Here is a 22,942-nt window from a genome sequence, read left to right on the forward strand (position 1 = left end):
CGAGACAATTGCATGCACTGAAGTGCTTCATCTAGCTACATACATTTATTTAACTCTTATATTTGCAAATATAAACTAATTTGTACTCACTAAGCTTTATAAATTTAATACTTGTTCTTTGTCGACATTTCTATGCATAATGCATGGTTATGTAATTTGAGTACTCAATTTCTGGACAAAAGTGCGCTTGTGTACGTCAATATTGTCGAAAATCATGGTAGATCTTATAATTAAGTTAAAAGGATTTTTATTCAAGTGAAGTTCACGTCAATACTATTTTACGCGTCTGTTGTCAATTGATCACAAAACTTGCATATAACTTGTCAAACTAATTGTTGAAATCTATTCTCTCAAAAAGTAAAATACTTTGCTTAGAAAGAGAGGTTGCATATATATATGCACAACTCAAGTGAAAGTTCGTAGCGTATTTAGACCGAGTTCAAAAGTTGACTACAAAACAAAAATTATCTATAGCCAGAGAGCATTATATCTATATATGACCACATTCTGATTATGTTGAATTAAAACTGGGAATCTACCTTACATTTACATACAAAGAAGAGAATAGATGATACCTATCAAAGCAGTCGTCACCAACCATTCCAATTCAATCTGTTCACAATCAGAATTGGCAAAGCTCTTCTTATATCCTTCTCCTCCTCCTTTTGCTGCTGCAGATGCCGATGCAGAATTTGATGCTGATGATGCTGATGTTGTTGGGGCTGGAGCAGGACTGGATTCTCGTGGGTCACAGTCTCCAAATGTCATCTTTGCCTTTATATTATATTATACAATAATAATTAATAATCCAAATCTAAACTGGTTAAATCATACTGTACGTTAATAATTAATTATATTATCACGCTAGCTAATGATTTTTTTACTGATTAATATATGTTACATACCCTGCATGAGTCAATGTTGTTACATCCACAAACTAGGTGCCCATTAGCGAAATCTACAGCAGCAGGTGCACCTCCACCATCACTCCTCTGAAAAATTCCATTACATATAATAGCACGTGTAAAACTCAAGATTTCATAATTAGCACGTGTAAAAGTCAATGTGGTGGATGAAATGAATAAATACCTTGTAAAAGTCAACAGCGATGAAATTAGGCCATCGTTTACCAGCAGCATCATGGCAAGTATTCATCATGGTTATTAATGGGGCTGAATTTTGCTTACAAGCTTCGATAAAATCTGGGGTGTCTGGGAAGTGATTCAACAAAACCAGAGATCTTGTTTTACTGTTCATGGCGGCTGACTCAGCACGACTCGGGCAAGACCCGTTTTTCATCCCGTCCGTACCATCTGTAATTTTTAGAGTTCATTTACAAAAATCCAAACGGAATTAGATCAAAGTTGAGAGATTAAAACTTACATTGATTTTCAACCACGTATCTCCATATATATGCAATTCCTTCGGAGGCTTCTTTGGAGGATTTAGAAGTGAATACTACCAACCGTTGATTCTGCTGGATCATGGAATCAAGGGTGGGCCAATTACTACCGTTGCTTGGCATTCGAGCTACTGGAAACCAGAACTTGCCCAGGCCTGAAGCTTTGAAGATCTTGGTTAGACCACTTTGAGAGGTCACGTAGTCTTCTATGAATATGGTGATGATTTCTGTAGGATTTGCTTCTAGGAATTCCTCAACCTCTTTCAGGACATTGATAGCAGGTTGCTGATGAGATCAAGATTATAATTCAATATAATATCAAACACCCTATGGTTTAGTGTTCATAAATGGCTTAACTGAACTAAACTAAGCTGGCATAGATCAAAGATTAATTAATTTTACAGCAGAGTAAGTACTTACAAATGCTGTGTAGTTGTAGCACTTCCCATGAAAGGAGTGACATAACCAGATATCGTTCTCAAATTCATACATATCGAGCATCAGACCTCTCACGCCATTCTGCAGAAACAGTAAGCAAAAATCCTTATAATGTCTTAAACTTAATAATACAGAGTATAGGATGTAAGTAATGAGATGGTTAATGCATATACAACAATTAATCCTGCTGGTATAGTTTTTTAACCCAATCAAACATGATTTCTCCATTGAAGTCTCTGTGCATTCATCATTTAAGAAAATAGTAGGTTTTGACCTTTATCAAGTCTACAGATAAGTGGTGTTAGAAAAAATATGCAGGTATGCATGAGAGATTGCTACTTTCATAGTGTTATTCATGCTTTACAAGGCAAAATTTCAACACTCGGTTGCTAACAGCATATTGATCTAAAGTATCTACAAGATCATTCCTGTTCTTAATTTCTCTCCCTTGTAGGATGTTTTTGCAACCCAGATTTCTATACTAAAAAGCTGTCAAGCAAGCAATCGTGGCTGAAAAAAGAGATCAAGTTATTTTAAGGGGAAGCAAATTCTAAATATGAATCAACATAAATTCAATTGGAATTTCGTGGCCACAATGTTTTATTTACAGTTGCTGCTGAAATTTTTGTTTCAGTTCTGCCGGTTTCAAGTTCACTATTACTGTATTTGACGTTACAAAAATTATTGCTTATTTCTGGAGCATAGAGAGCATTAAGTATCAAATCGAATGCATTTGTTCGTTGAGATAGGTAATCAATCATGCGTTACGAAGAGAAATTGACTAAACAATACCAATTTAACGCCGAATTGAGAGTTTAACATTCTGAGAGAGAGAGAGAGAGAGAGAGAGAGAGAGAGAGAGAGGCATACGTTCAGCTGAGCAGTAATTGAATCCTGCTGGTTAACCGGAGCTAGAAGAACAGAGCCTGTATCTGACTTGTGTCCCATTCTAGCGAACGCATTGTGAGTCGTTAACCACGAGTAGCGATTGAACGGCAATCCTCTCACCTAAAACAAGTCTCGATCACATCACACACATCCATGATCCATAATCTATACACTCGTTTTCACACTTAAACAATACAATAAAGTATACCTTACGAACAGGACTATGAGGCTGGACGCGAATACATCGGGGAGGAACACTGACGTTTCCGGTGCAAGTTCCACATTGTGATCCACTGTCACAGCTCTTGTCGTTGATGCAAGTCTGTTTTTCCTGTTAGGTTCAAATAAAAGCTAATTAAGCCGATTGAATTGCCATAAACAGATCTCAGAGCTAAAACACAACAGAAGTGAACACATTCATCGATCAATAATTTGCAAATTACCTTGAGTCCTGAAGACAAAGTGAATAGAAAAGCTGCGGTGAAAAGAGTTGCGAAGAACACATTCGACGCGAGTTTGATACTCTGAAAACAATCAAGTACATGTTTCAGTTCTTTGTTGAGAGAGAGAGAGAGAGAGAGAGAGAGAGAGAGAGAGAGAGAGCTGTTACCTCCATTAATGGCTTTAGGAGAGGAAGTCGAGGAGAGTCTAGTGAGGGAGAGAGAAATGTATCTGTGTAATAAGTTTGTTTGAATGCCGGTTCAGGCTGTGGGAGAGAGAGCGAGAGATGCTTTTCAGTCCCGCGCCACGTCTAACAACCTCTTCTTGTGCCCCTTCTCGTTTCTGTTTGTTGGGAAATGATTATTATTTCTCTCACTGAATTTAGGAGAATGTAGGCGAATCTATCTTCTATAAAATATATTTAATCAATCCAACTACGAAAAACAATTCAAAAGTCATTTGTGTAATCGGTTTTTATTAAAATTAAATAAATTTAATCCAAATTAATTAAAAGTACTATAATCCATTATTTATATCTGTTTAATGATTAAATAAAAAATGTTGACGCGTAGTGATCAAATATTAAAAAAACAAAAAAAAAAACGGTAGTAAACTTAGAGGCTGTTTGATAGTTTCTGACTGAGTAAGATATGACTGAGTCAGAGCCTGACTGGGTCTGAAGTCTGACTGAATCTACATCTGACTGAAACCATACTGTCTGATTATGCGTCTGACTAGTTGTGCTGACTGTTCAAAATGACCATTTTACCCTTCTATTATATTTTTTAGTGGTATGAAAAAAGAACAAAAAAAGTACATTGTCATTTAGTGTAGGTTTTAAAAAGAAACTAATCAACAAACTAAAGTAAATTGCTATGTAGTGCACCTATGAAAAAGAAAAAATATAGCTTTTTTATAAATTTCTTTGCAATAACCTAGATAGCAAAACCATCGGGTCCTTTTGCTCATTAACCTTCTCCACCACATCGTTCCCTTTTAATCGCAAATTCCCCCACAAAATCAAACCCCATTGAATATGTTTGCATACTCAAGGTCTAAATAGAAGCTATCCAACTACAAATAATAATAATAATAATAATAATAATAAAAATAAAATAAATCTATTTTCTTGGTATGAACCTATCCAACTACAAAAATAAACAAAAAAAAACTTAAATCAAGATACTTGATTCACCTACTATAAGGTTAAAAGTAATGAGCTAAATGAACACTGATGAATGCAGACTTGATTATCAATTAGGAGAAATCCCAGGTGAACTATGAACTATAATGCACACTCATGGTTTATGTATCTGGAAAAAAAAACAAACTGCAAAAGGAAAATATATCAAGAGAATCCAATATCTCATCATGAATCTGAAACCATATCTTACAATAAAGGGGCAATGATATTCAACAGTAGGCGCCAAATTGATCAACAACCAAATCTTTCATTAACATAAGGGGTTAGGGCAGTTGCAATCGATTAGGAATGAGTTAGGGAGAGAGTAGATACATAAAGAAGTATTGATAAATTTTTAGAAAAAAAAGGGAAAGAGAATTATACCTGCAGCTTGATTAACAGAAATGGGGGTGAAATCTCATTTGCATTCATCGCGATGGGAAGAACAAGAGAGATGGCAACAGCAGGTGGGTCGTGCTGGAGAGGACGACGATGGAAGAGGTGGTCGGCGAGGCTGGAGACGATCGAGAAACACGAGAGGAGTGAGGACGAAGATCGCAGAAGGGTTGTTCAATGGAGGAAGTTGCCGACGAACAGAAGTTATTGAGATTGGGGAAGGCGATGGAGAAGGCAAAGGGCAAAAATGAGAAACACGCATAAGAGACTCGGTCAGCTCCATTTTTTAATAGGACCGAGTCAGCTGTTATTTACCGGGTCAGAATAATTTTTTGTGGGTATCAAACATGCTGATTGGGCTGACCGGACCGAGTCAGTCAAAAAGTGCTGACCGGACCCAGTCAGCAAGATATCAAACGGGCCCTTAGAAGACTTATTCATTAAAATGGTAATTTTGAAGGTTACATACATCAAAGTATACATCAAAGTATACATCAAAGTGACGATAATTTTTTTATAACAAGACAACGGCCGTGTTCGGCACGAAGCTTTTGGGAGCGTTTGAGAGCTTCTAGCTTCTAGCGTTTGACAAAACGCTCCGTTTTAGACAGAAAGTCTTGTTTGACACTACAAGCTTCTAGCGTTTAGTTTAAACAAAACGCTCCAAATCCAAATGCTACTTCATGTAGCGTTTAACAAAACGCTACAAGCTACCCGCCACCCGCTACAAGTTACCCGCTACCAGCTAATTTTGCCGAACACGCCCAACGAATCATGTATAGAAGACAACTATTTTAACCGAAAACATATTCGTGAATTATGAGGTTACTTATTATGACAAAAAAAATCAGGCAAAAATACTTGTTAAATTCACTCATGAATTTTCTCTTACTAATTAAGGTTTAGACCTATAAATAGGGATAAATAAGAAACATAATCTAAACCTAAAAGGCTTGAGTCTAAACTCTAATCACTAACATTTTCGAATATGTTTATGCTTGTGATTTTTTTTTTTCTGTGGTGTGATAATTTTGTCAAGAAGCTTTTAATAGACTTTGTTTTCCCTACAAAAATCATGTTAAAGGTTCTTTATAACCCGTTTAAAAATAAAATGAAGAAGATGATGGACACAAGTATCACATGTTAAAATGTTTTATTTTTATATAAATTGGATAAAATCAAAAACAGAATTATTAATTATTTCATATTGTATGTACTTTTGAGATGCAAAAAAAATATTAAAACAAGGAAACAGAACGTGTGTTGGCATATGATCAAGAATATATATATATAAAATAAGATAAATGACGATAGTTGAATAGGCTATAGTGACATTTACCTATATATATATATATATATATATATATATATATATATATATATATATATATATATATATATATATAGGTAAATGTCACTATAGCCTATTCAACTATCGTCATTTATCCTATTTGGTCACTAAAGTATTTTTTTTTTGCTCAGTAGGTCATTAAACTTACAATTTACATGTCTATTAATTCATTTTCGTTAGTTTTTAACAGATCTTACGTTAACCGGTTATTATAATTTACAAGAATGGTTACTATGATTTCAATTTCTTTCGAGGTTCGTCCCATACCAGCATAGCTCATCACCGACGTCACCACCGTTCAATTCCGGCAACCACCACCCTTCACCTCGGGCAACCCCGACAACTATTATACTCAATCTTTCTCTTGCACCCACTTCATATACATCATATTTCTACCTATACATATAGAACCTCATTCTTCTTCCTGCTTCTCTCTCTTTCAATAGCACTAATTACAATGGAAGGAAGTTCCACTGATGATCAAAGCACAACTATAGAAACAACTTCAACAGTTGCAGCATCGGTGACTACGCCTTCACTGATCGGCAGTGGGGGCAGCATGGTTCTTGACACCAATGAAGCGATGTTGGAAGCTAGTTAATTCTCATTCAAAAGCTGAGATCGTCGATGTGTTGAGGAAACACACATACAATGATGAGCTAGAACAAATTAAGAGAAGTTGCAGCTTATAAAAAACCTCTTTTACAAACGGGTTTAGATCGGGTGACAACTTGGTCAACGCCCGGGAACAACTTTTTGAGAAAACAGTCACCCCCAACGGCGTCAGAAAACTAAACCGGTTAGTGATACCAAAGCAGCACGCAGAGAAGCATTTCCCGTTGCAAAGCGGAAGCACTTCCAAAGGAGTTCTTTTACATTTCGTCGACATTGGAATGAAAGTATGGAGATTTCGTGATTTCGTTACTCATACTTGAATAGTAGCCAGAGCTACGTTTTAACCAAAGGTTGGAGCCGATTCATGAAGGAAAAGAACTTAAAACTTGGTGACATTGTGAGCTTTCAAAGATCCACGGGTTCAGACAAGCAACTTTACATCGACTGGAAGACAAAAAACAGGTGAGGTAGCTCCAATATTCAAGAACAAGCAACTTTACAACATGTTCAAGAACGGTAGTGGTGCAGGTGACGAACGATGCTAGCTAGTAAAGGACCAACCATGAAATAAATTGAAATCATAGGGACCATTCTAGTAATATTATAATAACTAGTTAACGGAAGATCTGTTAAAAAACTAACGAAAATGACTTAATAGACATGTAAGTTGTAAGTTTAATGACCTATTGAGCAAAAAAAATATTTTAGTATAAATGACGATAGTTGAATGGGCTATAGTGACATTTACCCTATATATATATATATATATATATATATATATATATATATATATATATATATATATATATATATAGTTCAAATAAAAACAGTAATAGTGTGAGAACGTAAAAACATTATATTTATGTTGTTATTCTGTAATGAATAATGTATATGTCTATTGTTGAAGTAATTCTGATATGAATATCAACATTTGATTATTCATATATTCATTAGAATGTTATTATTCTATTATAAATTTATGTATGTGCATTTTTGTACTAAATTCTAATTTTAGTTTTAACCTGTGACTATTTATTTATTCATTGCTGAATAATCACACAAAGTTGTGGATACAAAATTCATTGCAGAATAATAACATAAAAATAGTGTTTTTACGTTCTCACACTATTCACTGTTTTTTTTTTTGAACTATCCCCTATATATATATATATATATATATATATATATATATATATATATATATATATATATATATATATATATAGAGAGAGAGAGAGAGAGAGAGAGTTGTTAGAAATGTGTGCACGACAGAGGAGAGTCGGAGATGACAAGCTTGACGTTGTAAGAGGTTGTTGTGTTGAACAAGAAGACAATAGGGTTGAAACGTTTAAGTCGAATGAGCATGGGAGAGAGGCGCTATTGTTGAGGAGCGTGCCTGATATATATGATGTTAGGAGTAGTTTGGGTCAGACCCGCTCACCAACTAGCGGGTCTGTTTAGCATGAATGATGATTATTTGTTAGGGATTTTTTAATATGTGCCATAATGGCACATATAAGAAGCATTAAGTATGACAAATATTATGATAACTAAATGTAAAATGCAATAATTATGGGACAATTACTAATCTAGCCAAATTAAAGAAGTCATTAGCAATTTATAGCCAAAAATTAGTAAATGTCCAATTATAGCCCACGAAACCGTAGGTTTCGATATTCGTCTACTGTTTCGTCAAATCGTCTAATGATTTCAATTTCTTTCGAGGTTGGTCCCATACCAGCATAGTTCATCACCGACGTCACCACCGTTCAATTCCGGCAACCACCACCCTTCACCTCGGGCAACCCCGTCAACTATTATACTCAATCTTTCTCTTGCACCCACTTCATATACATCATATTTCTCCCTATACATATAGAACCTCATTCTTCTTCCTGCTTCTCTCTCTTTCAATAGCACTAATTACAATGGAAGGAAGTTCCACTGATGATCAAAGCACAACTATAGAAACAACTTCAACAGTTGCAGCATCGGTGACTACGCCTTCACTGATCGGCAGTGGGGGCAGCATGGTTCTTGACACCAATGAAGCGATGTTGGAAGCTAGTTAATTCTCATTCAAAAGCTGAGATCGTCGATGTGTTGAGGAAACACACATACAATGATGAGCTAGAACAAATTAAGAGAAGTTGCAGCTTATAAAAAACCTCTTTTACAAACGGGTTTAGATCGGGTGACAACTTGGTCAACGCCCGGGAACAACTTTTTGAGAAAACAGTCACCCCCAACGGCATCAGAAAACTGAACCGGTTAGTGATACCAAAGCAGCACGCAGAGAAGTATTTCCCGTTGCAAAGCGGAAGCACTTCCAAAGGAGTTCTTTTACATTTCGTTGACATTGGAATGAAAGTATGGAGATTTCATGATTTCGTTACTCATACTTGAATAGTAGCCAGAGCTACGTTTTAACCAAAGGTTGGAGCCGATTCATGAAGGAAAAGAACTTAAAACTTGGTGACATTGTGAGCTTTCAAAGATCCACGGGTTCAGACAAGCAACTTTACATCGACTGGAAGACAAAAAACAGGTGAGGTAGCTCCAATATTCAAGAACAAGCAACTTTACAACATGTTCAAGAATGGTAGTGGTGCAGGTGACGAACGATGCTAGCTAGTAAAGGACCAACCATGAAATAAATTGAAATCATAGGGACCATTCTAGTAATATTATAATAACTAGTTAACGGAAGATCTGTTAAAAAACTAACGAAAATGACTTAATAGACATGTAAGTTGTAAGTTTAATTACATATTGAGCAAAAAAAATATTTTAGTATAAATGACGATAGTTGAATGGGCTATAGTGACATTTACCCTATATATATATATATATATATATATATATATATATATATATATATAGTTCAAATAAAAAACAGTAATAGTGTGAGAACGTAAAAACATTATATTTATGTTGTTATTCTGTAATGAATAATGTATATGTTTATTGTTGAAGTAATTCTGATATGAATATTAACATTTGATTATTCATATATTCATTAGAATGTTATTATTCTATTATAAATTTATGTATGTGCATTTTTGTACTAAATTCTAATTTTAGTTTTAACCTGTGACTATTTATTTATTCATTGCTGAATAATCACACAAAGTTGTGGATACAAAATTCATTGCAGAATAATAACATAAAAATAGTGTTTTTACGTTCTCACACTATTCACTGTTTTTTTTTTTTGAACTATCCCCTATATATATATATATATATATATATATATATATATATATATATATAGAGAGAGAGAGAGAGTTGTTAGAAATGTGTGCACGACAGAGGAGAGTCGGAGATGACAAGCTTGACGTTGTAAGAGGTTGTTGTGTTGAACAAGAAGACAATAGGGTTGAAACGTTTAAGTCGAATGAGCATGGGAGAGAGGCGCTATTGTTGAGGAGCGTGCCTGATATATATGATGTTAGGAGTAGTTTGGGTCAGACCCGCTCACCAACTAGCGGGTCTGTTTAGCATGAATGATGATTATTTGTTAGGGATTTTTTAATATGTGCCATAATGGCACATATAAGAAGCATTAAGTATGACAAATATTATGATAACTAAATGTAAAATGCAATAATTATGGGACAATTACTAATCTAGCCAAATTAAAGAAGTCATTAGCAATTTATAGCCAAAAATTAGTAAATGTCCAATTATAGCCCACGAAACCGTAGGTTTCGATATTCGTCTACTGTTTCGTCAAATCGTCTAATGATTTCAATTTCTTTCGAGGTTGGTCCCATACCAGCATAGTTCATCACCGACGTCACCACCGTTCAATTCCGGCAACCACCACCCTTCACCTCGGGCAACCCCGTCAACTATTATACTCAATCTTTCTCTTGCACCCACTTCATATACATCATATTTCTCCCTATACATATAGAACCTCATTCTTCTTCCTGCTTCTCTCTCTTTCAATAGCACTAATTACAATGGAAGGAAGTTCCACTGATGATCAAAGCACAACTATAGAAACAACTTCAACAGTTGCAGCATCGGTGACTACGCCTTCACTGATCGGCAGTGGGGGCAGCATGGTTCTTGACACCAATGAAGCGATGTTGGAAGCTAGTTAATTCTCATTCAAAAGCTGAGATCGTCGATGTGTTGAGGAAACACACATACAATGATGAGCTAGAACAAATTAAGAGAAGTTGCAGCTTATAAAAAACCTCTTTTACAAACGGGTTTAGATCGGGTGACAACTTGGTCAACGCCCGGGAACAACTTTTTGAGAAAACAGTCACCCCCAACGGCATCAGAAAACTGAACCGGTTAGTGATACCAAAGCAGCACGCAGAGAAGTATTTCCCGTTGCAAAGCGGAAGCACTTCCAAAGGAGTTCTTTTACATTTCGTTGACATTGGAATGAAAGTATGGAGATTTCATGATTTCGTTACTCATACTTGAATAGTAGCCAGAGCTACGTTTTAACCAAAGGTTGGAGCCGATTCATGAAGGAAAAGAACTTAAAACTTGGTGACATTGTGAGCTTTCAAAGATCCACGGGTTCAGACAAGCAACTTTACATCGACTGGAAGACAAAAAACAGGTGAGGTAGCTCCAATATTCAAGAACAAGCAACTTTACAACATGTTCAAGAATGGTAGTGGTGCAGGTGACGAACGATGCTAGCTAGTAAAGGACCAACCATGAAATAAATTGAAATCATAGGGACCATTCTAGTAATATTATAATAACTAGTTAACGGAAGATCTGTTAAAAAACTAACGAAAATGACTTAATAGACATGTAAGTTGTAAGTTTAATTACATATTGAGCAAAAAAAATATTTTAGTATAAATGACGATAGTTGAATGGGCTATAGTGACATTTACCCTATATATATATATATATATATATATATATATATATATATATATATATATATATTGTTCAAATAAAAAACAGTAATAGTGTGAGAACGTAAAAACATTATATTTATGTTGTTATTCTGTAATGAATAATGTATATGTTTATTGTTGAAGTAATTCTGATATGAATATTAACATTTGATTATTCATATATTCATTAGAATGTTATTATTCTATTATAAATTTATGTATGTGCATTTTTGTACTAAATTCTAATTTTAGTTTTAACCTGTGACTATTTATTTATTCATTGCTGAATAATCACACAAAGTTGTGGATACAAAATTCATTGCAGAATAATAACATAAAAATAGTGTTTTTACGTTCTCACACTATTCACTGTTTTTTTTTTTTGAACTATCCCCTATATATATATATATATATATATATATATATATATATATATATATATATATATATATATATATATATATATATATAGAGAGAGAGAGAGAGAGAGAGAGAGTTGTTAGAAATGTGTGCACGACAGAGGAGAGTCGGAGATGACAAGCTTGACGTTGTAAGAGGTTGTTGTGTTGAACAAGAAGACAATAGGGTTGAAACGTTTAAGTCGAATGAGCATGGGAGAGAGGCGCTATTGTTGAGGAGCGTGCCTGATATATATGATGTTAGGAGTAGTTTGGGTCAGACCCGCTCACCAACTAGCGGGTCTGTTTAGCATGAATGATGATTATTTGTTAGGGATTTTTTAATATGTGCCATAATGGCACATATAAGAAGCATTAAGTATGACAAATATTATGATAACTAAATGTAAAATGCAATAATTATGGGACAATTACTAATCTAGCCAAATTAAAGAAGTCATTAGCAATTTATAGCCAAAAATTAGTAAATGTCCAATTATAGCCCACGAAACCGTAGGTTTCGATATTCGTCTACTGTTTCGTCAAATCGTCTAATGATTTCAATTTCTTTCGAGGTTGGTCCCATACCAGCATAGTTCATCACCGACGTCACCACCGTTCAATTCCGGCAACCACCACCCTTCACCTCGGGCAACCCCGTCAACTATTATACTCAATCTTTCTCTTGCACCCACTTCATATACATCATATTTCTCCCTATACATATAGAACCTCATTCTTCTTCCTGCTTCTCTCTCTTTCAATAGCACTAATTACAATGGAAGGAAGTTCCACTGATGATCAAAGCACAACTATAGAAACAACTTCAACAGTTGCAGCATCGGTGACTACGCCTTCACTGATCGGCAGTGGGGGCAGCATGGTTCTTGACACCAATGAAGCGATGTTGGAAGCTAGTTAATTCTCATTCAAAAGCTGAGATCGTCGATGTGTTGAGGAAACACACATACAATGATGAGCTAGAACAAATTAAGAGAAGTTGCAGCTTATAAAAAACCTCTTTTACAAACGGGTTTAGATCGGGTGACAACTTGGTCAACGCCCGGGAACAACTTTTTGAGAAAACAGTCACCCCCAACGGCATCAGAAAACTGAACCGGTTAGTGATACCAAAGCAGCACGCAGAGAAGCATTTCCCGTTGCAAAGCGGAAGCACTTCCAAAGGAGTTCTTTTACATTTCGTTGACATTGGAATGAAAGTATGGAGATTTCATGATTTCGTTACTCATACTTGAATAGTAGCCAGAGCTACGTTTTAACCAAAGGTTGGAGCCGATTCATGAAGGAAAAGAACTTAAAACTTGGTGACATTGTGAGCTTTCAAAGATCCACGGGTTCAGACAAGCAACTTTACATCGACTGGAAGACAAAAAACAGGTGAGGTAGCTCCAATATTCAAGAACAAGCAACTTTACAACATGTTCAAGAATGGTAGTGGTGCAGGTGACGAACGATGCTAGCTAGTAAAGGACCAACCATGAAATAAATTGAAATCATAGGGACCATTCTAGTAATATTATAATAACTAGTTAACGGAAGATCTGTTAAAAAACTAACGAAAATGACTTAATAGACATGTAAGTTGTAAGTTTAATTACATATTGAGCAAAAAAAATATTTTAGTATAAATGACGATAGTTGAATGGGCTATAGTGACATTTACCCTATATATATATATATATATATATATATATATATATATATATATATATATATATTGTTCAAATAAAAAACAGTAATAGTGTGAGAACGTAAAAACATTATATTTATGTTGTTATTCTGTAATGAATAATGTATATGTTTATTGTTGAAGTAATTCTGATATGAATATTAACATTTGATTATTCATATATTCATTAGAATGTTATTATTCTATTATAAATTTATGTATGTGCATTTTTGTACTAAATTCTAATTTTAGTTTTAACCTGTGACTATTTATTTATTCATTGCTGAATAATCACACAAAGTTGTGGATACAAAATTCATTGCAGAATAATAACATAAAAATAGTGTTTTTACGTTCTCACACTATTCACTGTTTTTTTTTTTGAACTATCCCCTATATATATATATATATATATATATATATATATATATATATATATATATATATATATAGAGAGAGAGAGAGAGAGAGAGTTGTTAGAAATGTGTGCACGACAGAGGAGAGTCGGAGATGACAAGCTTGACGTTGTAAGAGGTTGTTGTGTTGAACAAGAAGACAATAGGGTTGAAACGTTTAAGTCGAATGAGCATGGGAGAGAGGCGCTATTGTTGAGGAGCGTGCCTGATATATATGATGTTAGGAGTAGTTTGGGTCAGACCCGCTCACCAACTAGCGGGTCTGTTTAGCATGAATGATGATTATTTGTTAGGGATTTTTTAATATGTGCCATAATGGCACATATAAGAAGCATTAAGTATGACAAATATTATGATAACTAAATGTAAAATGCAATAATTATGGGACAATTACTAATCTAGCCAAATTAAAGAAGTCATTAGCAATTTATAGCCAAAAATTAGTAAATGTCCAATTATAGCCCACGAAACCGTAGGTTTCGATATTCGTCTACTGTTTCGTCAAATCGTCTACTGTTTCGTGTTTTGTATAAAAAAAATCATTTTTAGGATACAAAACCGTAGGTTTTTTAAAACCTACGGTTTTGGGTGAAAAAATACGTTTTTTTTTTTTAAATCTACTGTTTTGGGGGTTTTAACTACTGTTTTGGGGAAACCGTAGGTTTTCGAGAGGAAACCGTAGGGTTTAAAAAACCTACGGTTTTGTATCCTAAAAATGAAAAAAAAAATTATACAAAAACGAAACATTAGACGATTTGGCGAAACAGTAGTCAACCTACAGTTGACTACTCTTTTGTGGGCTATTTTTGGCTAAGTGGTTTTTTTTGGCTAATTTTTGATGAGTAATTAAGGATTTTGGCTAGATTTGTATTTTCCCCTAAAAAATATTATCATAATTAAATATGAATTGCATTAATAATCTTCATAATAAATGTGTTTCACATTTAATTATGATAATATTTGTAATACTTAAAGCTATGAAGGTCTAAATATTTGAGAACTTTAAATTTATAAGAAAATAAGAAAAATAATGTATTATTAAAATAGAAATGTTTTTTTATTTTTTAAATTAAAAAAAATAAGTTAAATAAATAATAATAAAAACTAATGAACTTTAATTTAGAAATTTTAAAATTAGAAGGTAAATTCATTAATGAAATTGATATCCATTTATTACTACATTTATTGTATTTATTACAATAAAATATTATGTGAAATTTAATCAAATATTAAAACCCATAAAATGACATGTGGAAAAATAATAATTCAAAATAACCACAAAATAACATTTAACAAATTGAATGAAAGTGTGACATGTGGCAAAAAAAAAAATTATTTATTAAAGAGATCTAGGATTTATTAAGAAAAAAACAACAAGACTCGGTGTAAATCATATGTCTACATCAAAATATCATACATATTAATGTCTACATCAAAATATCATACATATTAATCAAAAAGATTTTTTCTAATCGAAATGCTTTAAGCTCTTTTTTGGGTTTATTCGCTTTTACCTCATAACTTTTTTTCAATATTACCCCATAGATTAAGTCTAAGGGTTTCTTATCGAACTTAAAGAATTTTAACTGAGAATGCTTATTTAAAAGTTTAGAATCTAATCAAAAGGATTTGGAAAATAGGAGGCCACATTTCAAGATTTTGAGTTAATGTATCTGATCTTCACTTAACCCTTTTAATTAGATTTTGACTTGGAATGTTAAATTGAATGCCATATTAGGTTAAAATTGAAAGAAAAGAAGTTGAAGGACCATTCTTGCCAATATAGAAAAGATTAAATCTAAAAGGCCCCGAAGTCTCCTATCTTCTTCATTTGAACAATTGGATCATGAAGAACATAATGAAACTCTTTTTTTTAAGACATAAAAGTTCTAGCTTCAAAACACTAAAGGAAAGATAGTAAAGTTATCTTTTATTACATTTCCTTGTCATTTGAGCTTCCATTAATAGTTGATTTTATAAAGTTTCTTGGGATTTTTCTGGATTTAATTTCTTCATTTTTCTTATGGTGATTGCTAAAGGTGACTAGGGTGGGTGACATTGGATCTTTTAACATGGAGTGTGGGGGTAAGTACAGGCGGATCCTCTTAAGGGCTATGGGGCCATGGCCCCCTGATTTTTTTCACCAATACCAGTATTATATGTATATAGAAGATTGTTTTCATTTTTCACTAAGGTTTTGGCCCCCGCCTATTAATACATGAATATAGCAAGAACATTAATTAAAATATAACTGATTAACTTAGGAAAACAGAAAAAACCCATAGAATCAATCGTATGTGACTTATAAATTAAGAAACTAACCAAGTAATCAACAAAAAACACGAAATTTTTTCAAAAAATCAAAACCAATCCTAGTAAACTTAGGATGCTAATTATTCGGAAGTTTAAACTTAACAGAAACCAAAAATCTATCTTGACGTACAACTTTATAACTCTATGATTTAGAAAATAATTAAAACCCTAACCTAACTACTGTCGGAAAAAGATTTGCTCTCCGGAAAAAGAACTAATGCCGGAAACACAATTACACAACTGAAACGGCGGTCTTTGTGGTCGGTGCTCACCACTCCGTTCTTCTTCTCGCCATCATTGACATTTGTACGCTCTCTGTGTCTCCTCTCAAACGTTTGCGGAAATACTACTCTGACCGGTGACCTTTGTGGCCGGTGCTTCATCTTCGCCAGAATATTATTGAGCTCTTGTGCTCTATCTCATCTCTCAAACCGTCTGACTAAGGTAAGCCATTTTTCTTTTTCTTTATTTTTCTTTCTCTTTTTGATCCCTAAATTAAAACCTGAATAACATATGAAAACTAATATGTTAAAAGTACTAAAATGTTTGCACGTGCCAGTGTGCCAATTTATTTTATAAATTGTTGTTTGATTTACTATTATTTATTGTTTTTCCAATTTATGATTCATTGTGTTAAACAAAAGAATGTTACGATAGTTTGAAGAATTTTACTAAAATCTTAGGAAAATTATTAGGAATATTTATCTTATGTTAGTTAATTTTGTTATTTGATTGATAATATTTTGTGTTAAACAAAAGAATGCTACAAAAGTTTTAGGAATTTTATTGTTAGTTAACTGTGCAAAACTTCAAATAAGCAAAAAAATCGACGAGTTTCAATGATATCAGAATATTTCATTTTATTCGGTTTGTAGATGTCTCTTTTATATGTCACAATTTCGAACCGAATTAAATTTGCATATATAATTTGTTTTGAAGTTTTGGTTTCCGCCCCCTAACTTTAGTGTTCGTGCTCCGCCCCTGGGGTGGATAAGATTCATGATTCCCAATAAAAGAAAGACAAAAAAATATACAAAAAATAAAAATATGTAATAAGGGCTATATATTAATTTTAGGTCGGTTCGGAACAAACGTCAAAACAAAAACAAATTACATGGATGGTCCAAGTTAAAATAATAATAATAATAATAAATTAGGGTCCAAACATACAGATTATCCCAAACCCCATTGACCATTTATGTAACTTACCTGTGCTAGAATGTTAGGGGTATTGATAAAAATGACCACTTCTTTGTTTTTAATAAAGGGATATTGACAAAAATGACCATATGAATGAAATATTTAATCGAAATGAACAAGTTTTTGGAGTTTTGGAAAAATAATCTCCATGTCCAAAATGTATAATTATGGAGAACCATTTTGAATTTCAAACCACCATACATTTCGGATTCCAGACTACCATTATTTCAACCTCTATATAAAGTTAATTTAAAAGTTTTTTACTAATACAACAATTTATAAGTTCACCAATACTTATCTAACATTATATATATACTATTAATTGCTAAAATGGTGGTGAACAGGAAACTTTTGCATTTCTCATTTGTGCCCCTTTTTTTCCTTCCTTTCCTACTTTCGCCACATACGCTTTGTGTTTTAAAAGCTTATATTTTTTTATTCACACCGCCTTCAAAATTGGGTACGCTTTATCTTTTCCACCGGCTTAAACATTTTCTAGACGTTCTCTTCTAATTTCCCTTTGTGATTCTCGCTTTCATTGAAGAAAAATCCCTTTGTCGTTCTCACTTTCATTGAAGAAAAAAAAATCGGTTCGTCCCTTTGTTGCGATTATCTGTTCTTCTCTTCTGCGGCCTTTGTTTTTTGTTTTTTAGGTTTGTCTGCTTAGGTTTCCACCCTACACATAGGTTTCCACCCTACACAGAGGGAATAGATCGAGACGAAGGGTTTTTCTATTCGACTATGGTTCAGTGTGAAACAGTGCCGACAATCCGATGGGGAAGAAGCACGCGAGATCTGAATCACCGTCTTCCTAGCCATCGCCGGTCATCACGTGTTCTATTCAGGTAATAGATCAAGAGGTTGATGGATTTTAGTTCCAAACATATACATGGACTGACAAACTTCTCAATTTCTACAGTGGAGGTTCGATTGAGATCGATTGTAGTTCGAATTTCAGAAAAAAAAAAGACACACACACATCAAATTGAGCTATGGTAAGTCGATTCTCAGGAATTTTAAGATTGTTATGATATCAGATTCTGTTTTTCGGTTATTACATTGAATTTGGACAACTGGGTTTACGTTTTTATTATGTTTGCATTTTAGAGGCGTATTTCATCTGGGATTTCAAAGTGAATCGATTTGGGTGACTGTTGGGTGCCTTTACACATGATATTTGTATATCCGTTTTTTTTATTTTTCATTCTCTGGTTTAACTCCTCCGTTGCACGATTGCTTTTGCGCCATAATGGACTTTGATTCTTTCTTCCTTTCAGAATGGGTCGCAAAGGAGGCGGTGGCAGGGGTTTTGTGCTCATATGGAATTGGGTTTGTTTTCCTGTGTCGTGCTTCTTCGATATCTGCTTCAATTTTACCTTCTACTTTCATTGCTGCTTATTTTATGAATAGAGGAGGTAAGCATTCACTCTATTTTTTGTGTTTCAGTTTGGAAAAAGTTCTGCTAATACCCGGGAAAGCAAATAAGCAGGAAATGACAATAATGCCCCTCTATTAAATATTAGTTAATGGTTCCTTCCTTTTAAAACTTTGATGGAATGTGGAAAGGTTAGAATTCAAATCCTTAGAATGATTTGATTTAAAGTGTTAGTTACTCTGGTCTCAACCAACACCTATCAAATCAAGTTTCTCAAACTTCAAATTGATCATGTAACCCAGAAGGCATAATCAATTCCTCTATGTTGCTGTTAGATTACGGGAACAAAAAAATTATGACTGCAGCCGTCGATGGTTACGGTGCCTACCACCGGCAAGTGCAGCGGTGGTGTTCTTTAAACAGTACCAGATATCAAGGTGAGTTCTTCTATCCATACTTCAGCACTCAGTTTGAACTGAAAATGATAGATCTTTAAAGAGTTTCATTTGAATAAAGGTCAAAGTAGGAATACCCCAGGAAGAGAATTTAGCTATACAGGGCCACAATTAACATAAAAATTAATTTAATCTCACACTCTATTGAAACTGATATTATTTATACTATTTTTTTGTGAATTCTTTTATGGAAGACGTGATTACATGTGTTGAATTTCATTTCTATTCATTGTAGCACTTTCGCATATACTAGCTCGAAAGGATCCATTCGTCTCATTGATTTGTGTAAATCCGCGTTATGTGATAAACATTCTAAATTGTAACCTTTTTATGAATTTTATGCCAACTTTAAGTTAAAATAAGCACTAAAATATTCTTTTTACAGATTCACATTTACTATGTTTTGCTATGAGATGGTATTTTCCAAATTTTGGGTTTTTAAGTAGAGAGCCTAGAAAATCAACAAAGGGATTGGGCTTCTTAAGGAGCATATGAGCCTACTTGGTAAGGAACGAAAGAGGTAAGCTAAACTTTGTTAAGACTTAAGATAAGTGATTATTGTTTCTTTTCAATAGGTCATTTTGCAATATATGGTGTTTTATCCTTAGTTTTTCCAGATGATGCTTATAAAATATTTGAGAAAATGATGAATATTTGGGGACATTGATGAAAAAGGCAAAATCTGGCAAATTTGATTATAGTTCGGTGTTAGACCTTAACGAGAAAGCTTCATTTCTGTTTTAGGGATCCATTATTGTCTACAAATGAGTTCATATTAAAGATTGAGTTGGGTTGTTTGGATGTGTATTTTCAAAGCAATTGAAGCAAATAATCCTATAATCATTTCATCCCTAAAAAATATCATCAACTGCAGGACCATGTTGCTGCAAAAGTTAAAAATGTATCCACAAAAGCACAAACTGTATAACATCCAACTCAGCCGGTAAGTTCTCCAATATATGATTCTTTCTATTTTGCTTAATACGATAAGAAAGACTTAAACTTAATAGAGAAAGTCTAAGAATTTTGTCTTTTCCAATTATTATTTTCTAAAAATCAGTTATATATTTACTAATTTACCCCTTGAAGATTCAAGAATGTTATTTATTTATTTTGGCAGGGAATGGTGTTGGTAGTTGGTAGAAACAGGTAAGTATATTTCCATTTTACAGGGAATGGTGTTCGAAGTTTTTGTTTCCTGTTACATTTTGTATACCGGTAGAAACAGATACATGCATTGCAATTTAATAACTTTTATGTTGCAAAATTTGTTACATGTAATGTTTTTTTTTTTTACTAAATTCATGATTTTTGATGGAATATGGATATTCAGCAGCATTTTGCACTTTTCATTCACTTTCCATCCATCAATGGAGACGTCCTCCAAGCCCTCATCAACCAGATTGAAGCAGGGAAATTGTCGCTCCAGAATATCAAAAGTGGTTTCGCCGATCACCAGCAAGCCAAAGAAGAATGGAATGGGTCATTACATTCCATTATAATGTTTGGTTGGATTTGCAGGTTTCCAATTTGATGCAGAAGATGGAGATAGAATTATTTCTGGTTTTCTTGATGCCATAATTAGAATTCAAGGAGGTGAAACAAAATCTTTCCCACTTACATTTCCAGATTCATGGAAACAAGAAGATCTACGTGGCCTTCCTTGTCAATTTACTGTAAGCCCCCTCCTCTTACAAATTCTGTTAATAATTTACACAAATATTAATTTTCTTGCAAATATATCACTAGGTTGAATGTAAAGAACTCTTCTATAGAGAATTACCAGAGATGAATGACTCCATTGCTGATAAGCTTCTTACTGGATGCACCACTATCGATCAAGTTATAAACTTTGTCTATTAATCATGTTTTGACTTTTTACACAATTTGATTCGTGCTTTTGACTAAATGTTGTTTACTTATGTTTTTTTGGTTAGGAAGTCATTGTTGGAGAGGTTTGTGGAACTTGAGCAAACAGCTAAAGATCAAGCAACAGATAATGCAATACCTGATCAGCTTCGAAAGGTATTTAGACAGGGGTAAAATGGTAATTTTCCATTGATTTAATGGATGCTCTGTGAAGTTATGCAATAAAGAATCACTTTAGAGTTTAGATACTGCTTGTGCAACAAATGAAACATCTAGATGAAAATCGTACCTTTTGACAAACCACAGGGACTAAAGTTGTAATTTACTTTTTTCTTTTTTCTTTTTTGTTTGATCAAAATAATTTATTGAAACTTGTGTCCAGATGATTCAAGTTGAAATCCCACAATCTTTGTTTGAAGAGCAAGGAAGACAGCTTTATGGAGTTAGACTATTACAAATACAGGTTTAGTAACAAATATATGTTACACATTTGATTAAATCTGAGACATTTTTATATAAAGTTTTTAATTAAATATTTAATTTTTTAGGCAAACATGAAACTAAATGAAGAACAGTTGGCAATGCGCATCAGTTTTATCCCCTGCTCAACACGAAGGGATAGGGTAAGGGGATAAATTCCAACTCTTAAACCCCTTTTGCTCTTTTCTTGTGTTTAACATATTTTCCTTCATAAGTAATAATATATTTGTTTGTTTATATTCCAAAAAATGTACAGATCAAGGTTTATCATCATGGGGCTGGAATTTGACTGGTCAACATTCTACATATCATGCATTGTTCTTTTGTTAGTTGGTGAATATTGGGAAGGAAAGGGCACAAGTCAGCCTTCTTTTAACATGGACAGTAAGTTTAATTCTCATTCTTCAACTCACTGCTATTTTGAGCATTTTTCCACATCGGCTTCTTGAATATTTATGTGTTTTGTTTTTACTTTTTACTTTACAGAACTCAATTGGAGGTGTTTCACAAAAAATAAAATGACTCAGCGCCAACGGGCGCGCATGATTCCCATCTAGTTGTTATTAATTTATGAGTTCACCAACTCCCACCGGTCATCTTATCTCCACCTACCACTTTATTATCACACTAACACTCACATAACTATTTATGAATTAACGAGAATACACATGTACCACCTTATCTAACATCTACCCACATAGTTCTTTATGAATTCGTCAAAATACACACCTATCACCTTATCTAACATATATTTAAACATGTTAAAACCATAACATAATTCACATCAAAACTACACTAGTAATTCATTACCTTGATTAACTTAAAAGCATAACTTTCAATCGTGCCCAATCTTATATGAAATCCATCACCCACAAGCATAGACAAGACGTTGACTTTTCAGTAGGTGATCAGGTGTTCCTTGAATTGCGACAACATCGATAACAATCATAAACTTTAAGCTCACTACTATGGGTCATTTCTCATTACAGCCAAAATTGGACTAGGAGTCTACTACTTTATTATCACGCTAACACTCACATAACTCTTTATAAAAAGGAACAGGTGGAGGGCAAGTATAGAAGAGGTTGTTTTGCATTAAAGGGCAGAGTATAAATACAAGCGTGAGAGCATGTATTGTAGGCATGCGAGAGT

The 22,942-nt window shown here is 33.7% G+C and overlaps 2 protein-coding genes and 4 pseudogenes across 2 annotated transcripts; 5 read left to right on the forward strand and 1 right to left on the reverse strand.

Moving 5' to 3' along the window:
- Nucleotides 1-504: 504 nt before the first annotated feature.
- On the reverse strand, nucleotides 505-3,526 carry LOC145116231 (PI-PLC X domain-containing protein At5g67130-like). Its single transcript, XM_079052593.1, has 9 exons — nucleotides 3,339-3,526; nucleotides 3,172-3,252; nucleotides 2,937-3,059; nucleotides 2,711-2,848; nucleotides 1,823-1,921; nucleotides 1,384-1,687; nucleotides 1,090-1,313; nucleotides 906-992; nucleotides 505-774 (listed from the first exon to the last, which is right to left on the reverse strand). The coding sequence occupies exons 1-9, from the start codon at nucleotides 3,342-3,344 to the stop codon at nucleotides 547-549; spliced, it is 1,290 nt and encodes a 429-aa protein (XP_078908719.1). The 5' UTR covers nucleotides 3,345-3,526; the 3' UTR covers nucleotides 505-546.
- A 3,030-nt stretch (nucleotides 3,527-6,556) lies between these two features.
- On the forward strand, nucleotides 6,557-7,259 carry LOC145113224 (AP2/ERF and B3 domain-containing transcription factor RAV1 pseudogene; annotated as a pseudogene).
- Nucleotides 7,260-8,642: 1,383 nt separating this feature from the next.
- On the forward strand, nucleotides 8,643-9,345 carry LOC145113225 (AP2/ERF and B3 domain-containing transcription factor RAV1 pseudogene; annotated as a pseudogene).
- A 1,337-nt stretch (nucleotides 9,346-10,682) lies between these two features.
- On the forward strand, nucleotides 10,683-11,385 carry LOC145113226 (AP2/ERF and B3 domain-containing transcription factor RAV1 pseudogene; annotated as a pseudogene).
- A 1,385-nt stretch (nucleotides 11,386-12,770) lies between these two features.
- LOC145113228 (AP2/ERF and B3 domain-containing transcription factor RAV1 pseudogene) lies at nucleotides 12,771-13,473 on the forward strand (annotated as a pseudogene).
- Nucleotides 13,474-20,944: 7,471 nt separating this feature from the next.
- LOC145117759 (trigger factor-like protein TIG, Chloroplastic) lies at nucleotides 20,945-22,164 on the forward strand. Its single transcript, XM_079054070.1, has 6 exons — nucleotides 20,945-21,117; nucleotides 21,191-21,283; nucleotides 21,379-21,466; nucleotides 21,693-21,773; nucleotides 21,859-21,933; nucleotides 22,047-22,164. Exons 2-6 carry the CDS (start codon nucleotides 21,234-21,236, stop codon nucleotides 22,077-22,079), a joined length of 327 nt encoding a protein of 108 aa, XP_078910196.1. The 5' UTR covers nucleotides 20,945-21,117; nucleotides 21,191-21,233; the 3' UTR covers nucleotides 22,080-22,164.
- Nucleotides 22,165-22,942: the final 778 nt, after the last annotated feature.

This window comes from Lactuca virosa, chromosome 5, assembly GCF_052849685.1.
Source record: "Lactuca virosa cultivar CGN04683 chromosome 5, Lactuca_virosa_CGN04683_v6, whole genome shotgun sequence".
Classification (NCBI taxonomy): Eukaryota; Viridiplantae; Streptophyta; class Magnoliopsida; order Asterales; family Asteraceae; genus Lactuca; species Lactuca virosa.

Coding starts and splice junctions, on each gene's coding strand:
- LOC145117759 (XM_079054070.1), top strand. CDS start 21,234: ATGACTCCATTGCTGATAAGCTTCTTACTGGATGCACCACTATCGATC. Junction 21,467..21,692: donor TACCTGATCAGCTTCGAAAG/GTATTTAGACAG, acceptor ACTTGTGTCCAG/ATGATTCAAGTTGAAATCCC. Junction 21,934..22,046: donor GCTCAACACGAAGGGATAGG/GTAAGGGGATAA, acceptor AAAAATGTACAG/ATCAAGGTTTATCATCATGG.
- LOC145116231 (XM_079052593.1), bottom strand. Junction 3,060..3,171: donor CTTTGTCTTCAGGACTCAAG/GTAATTTGCAAA, acceptor TGAACCTAACAG/GAAAAACAGACTTGCATCAA. Junction 2,849..2,936: donor CTCATAGTCCTGTTCGTAAG/GTATACTTTATT, acceptor GACTTGTTTTAG/GTGAGAGGATTGCCGTTCAA.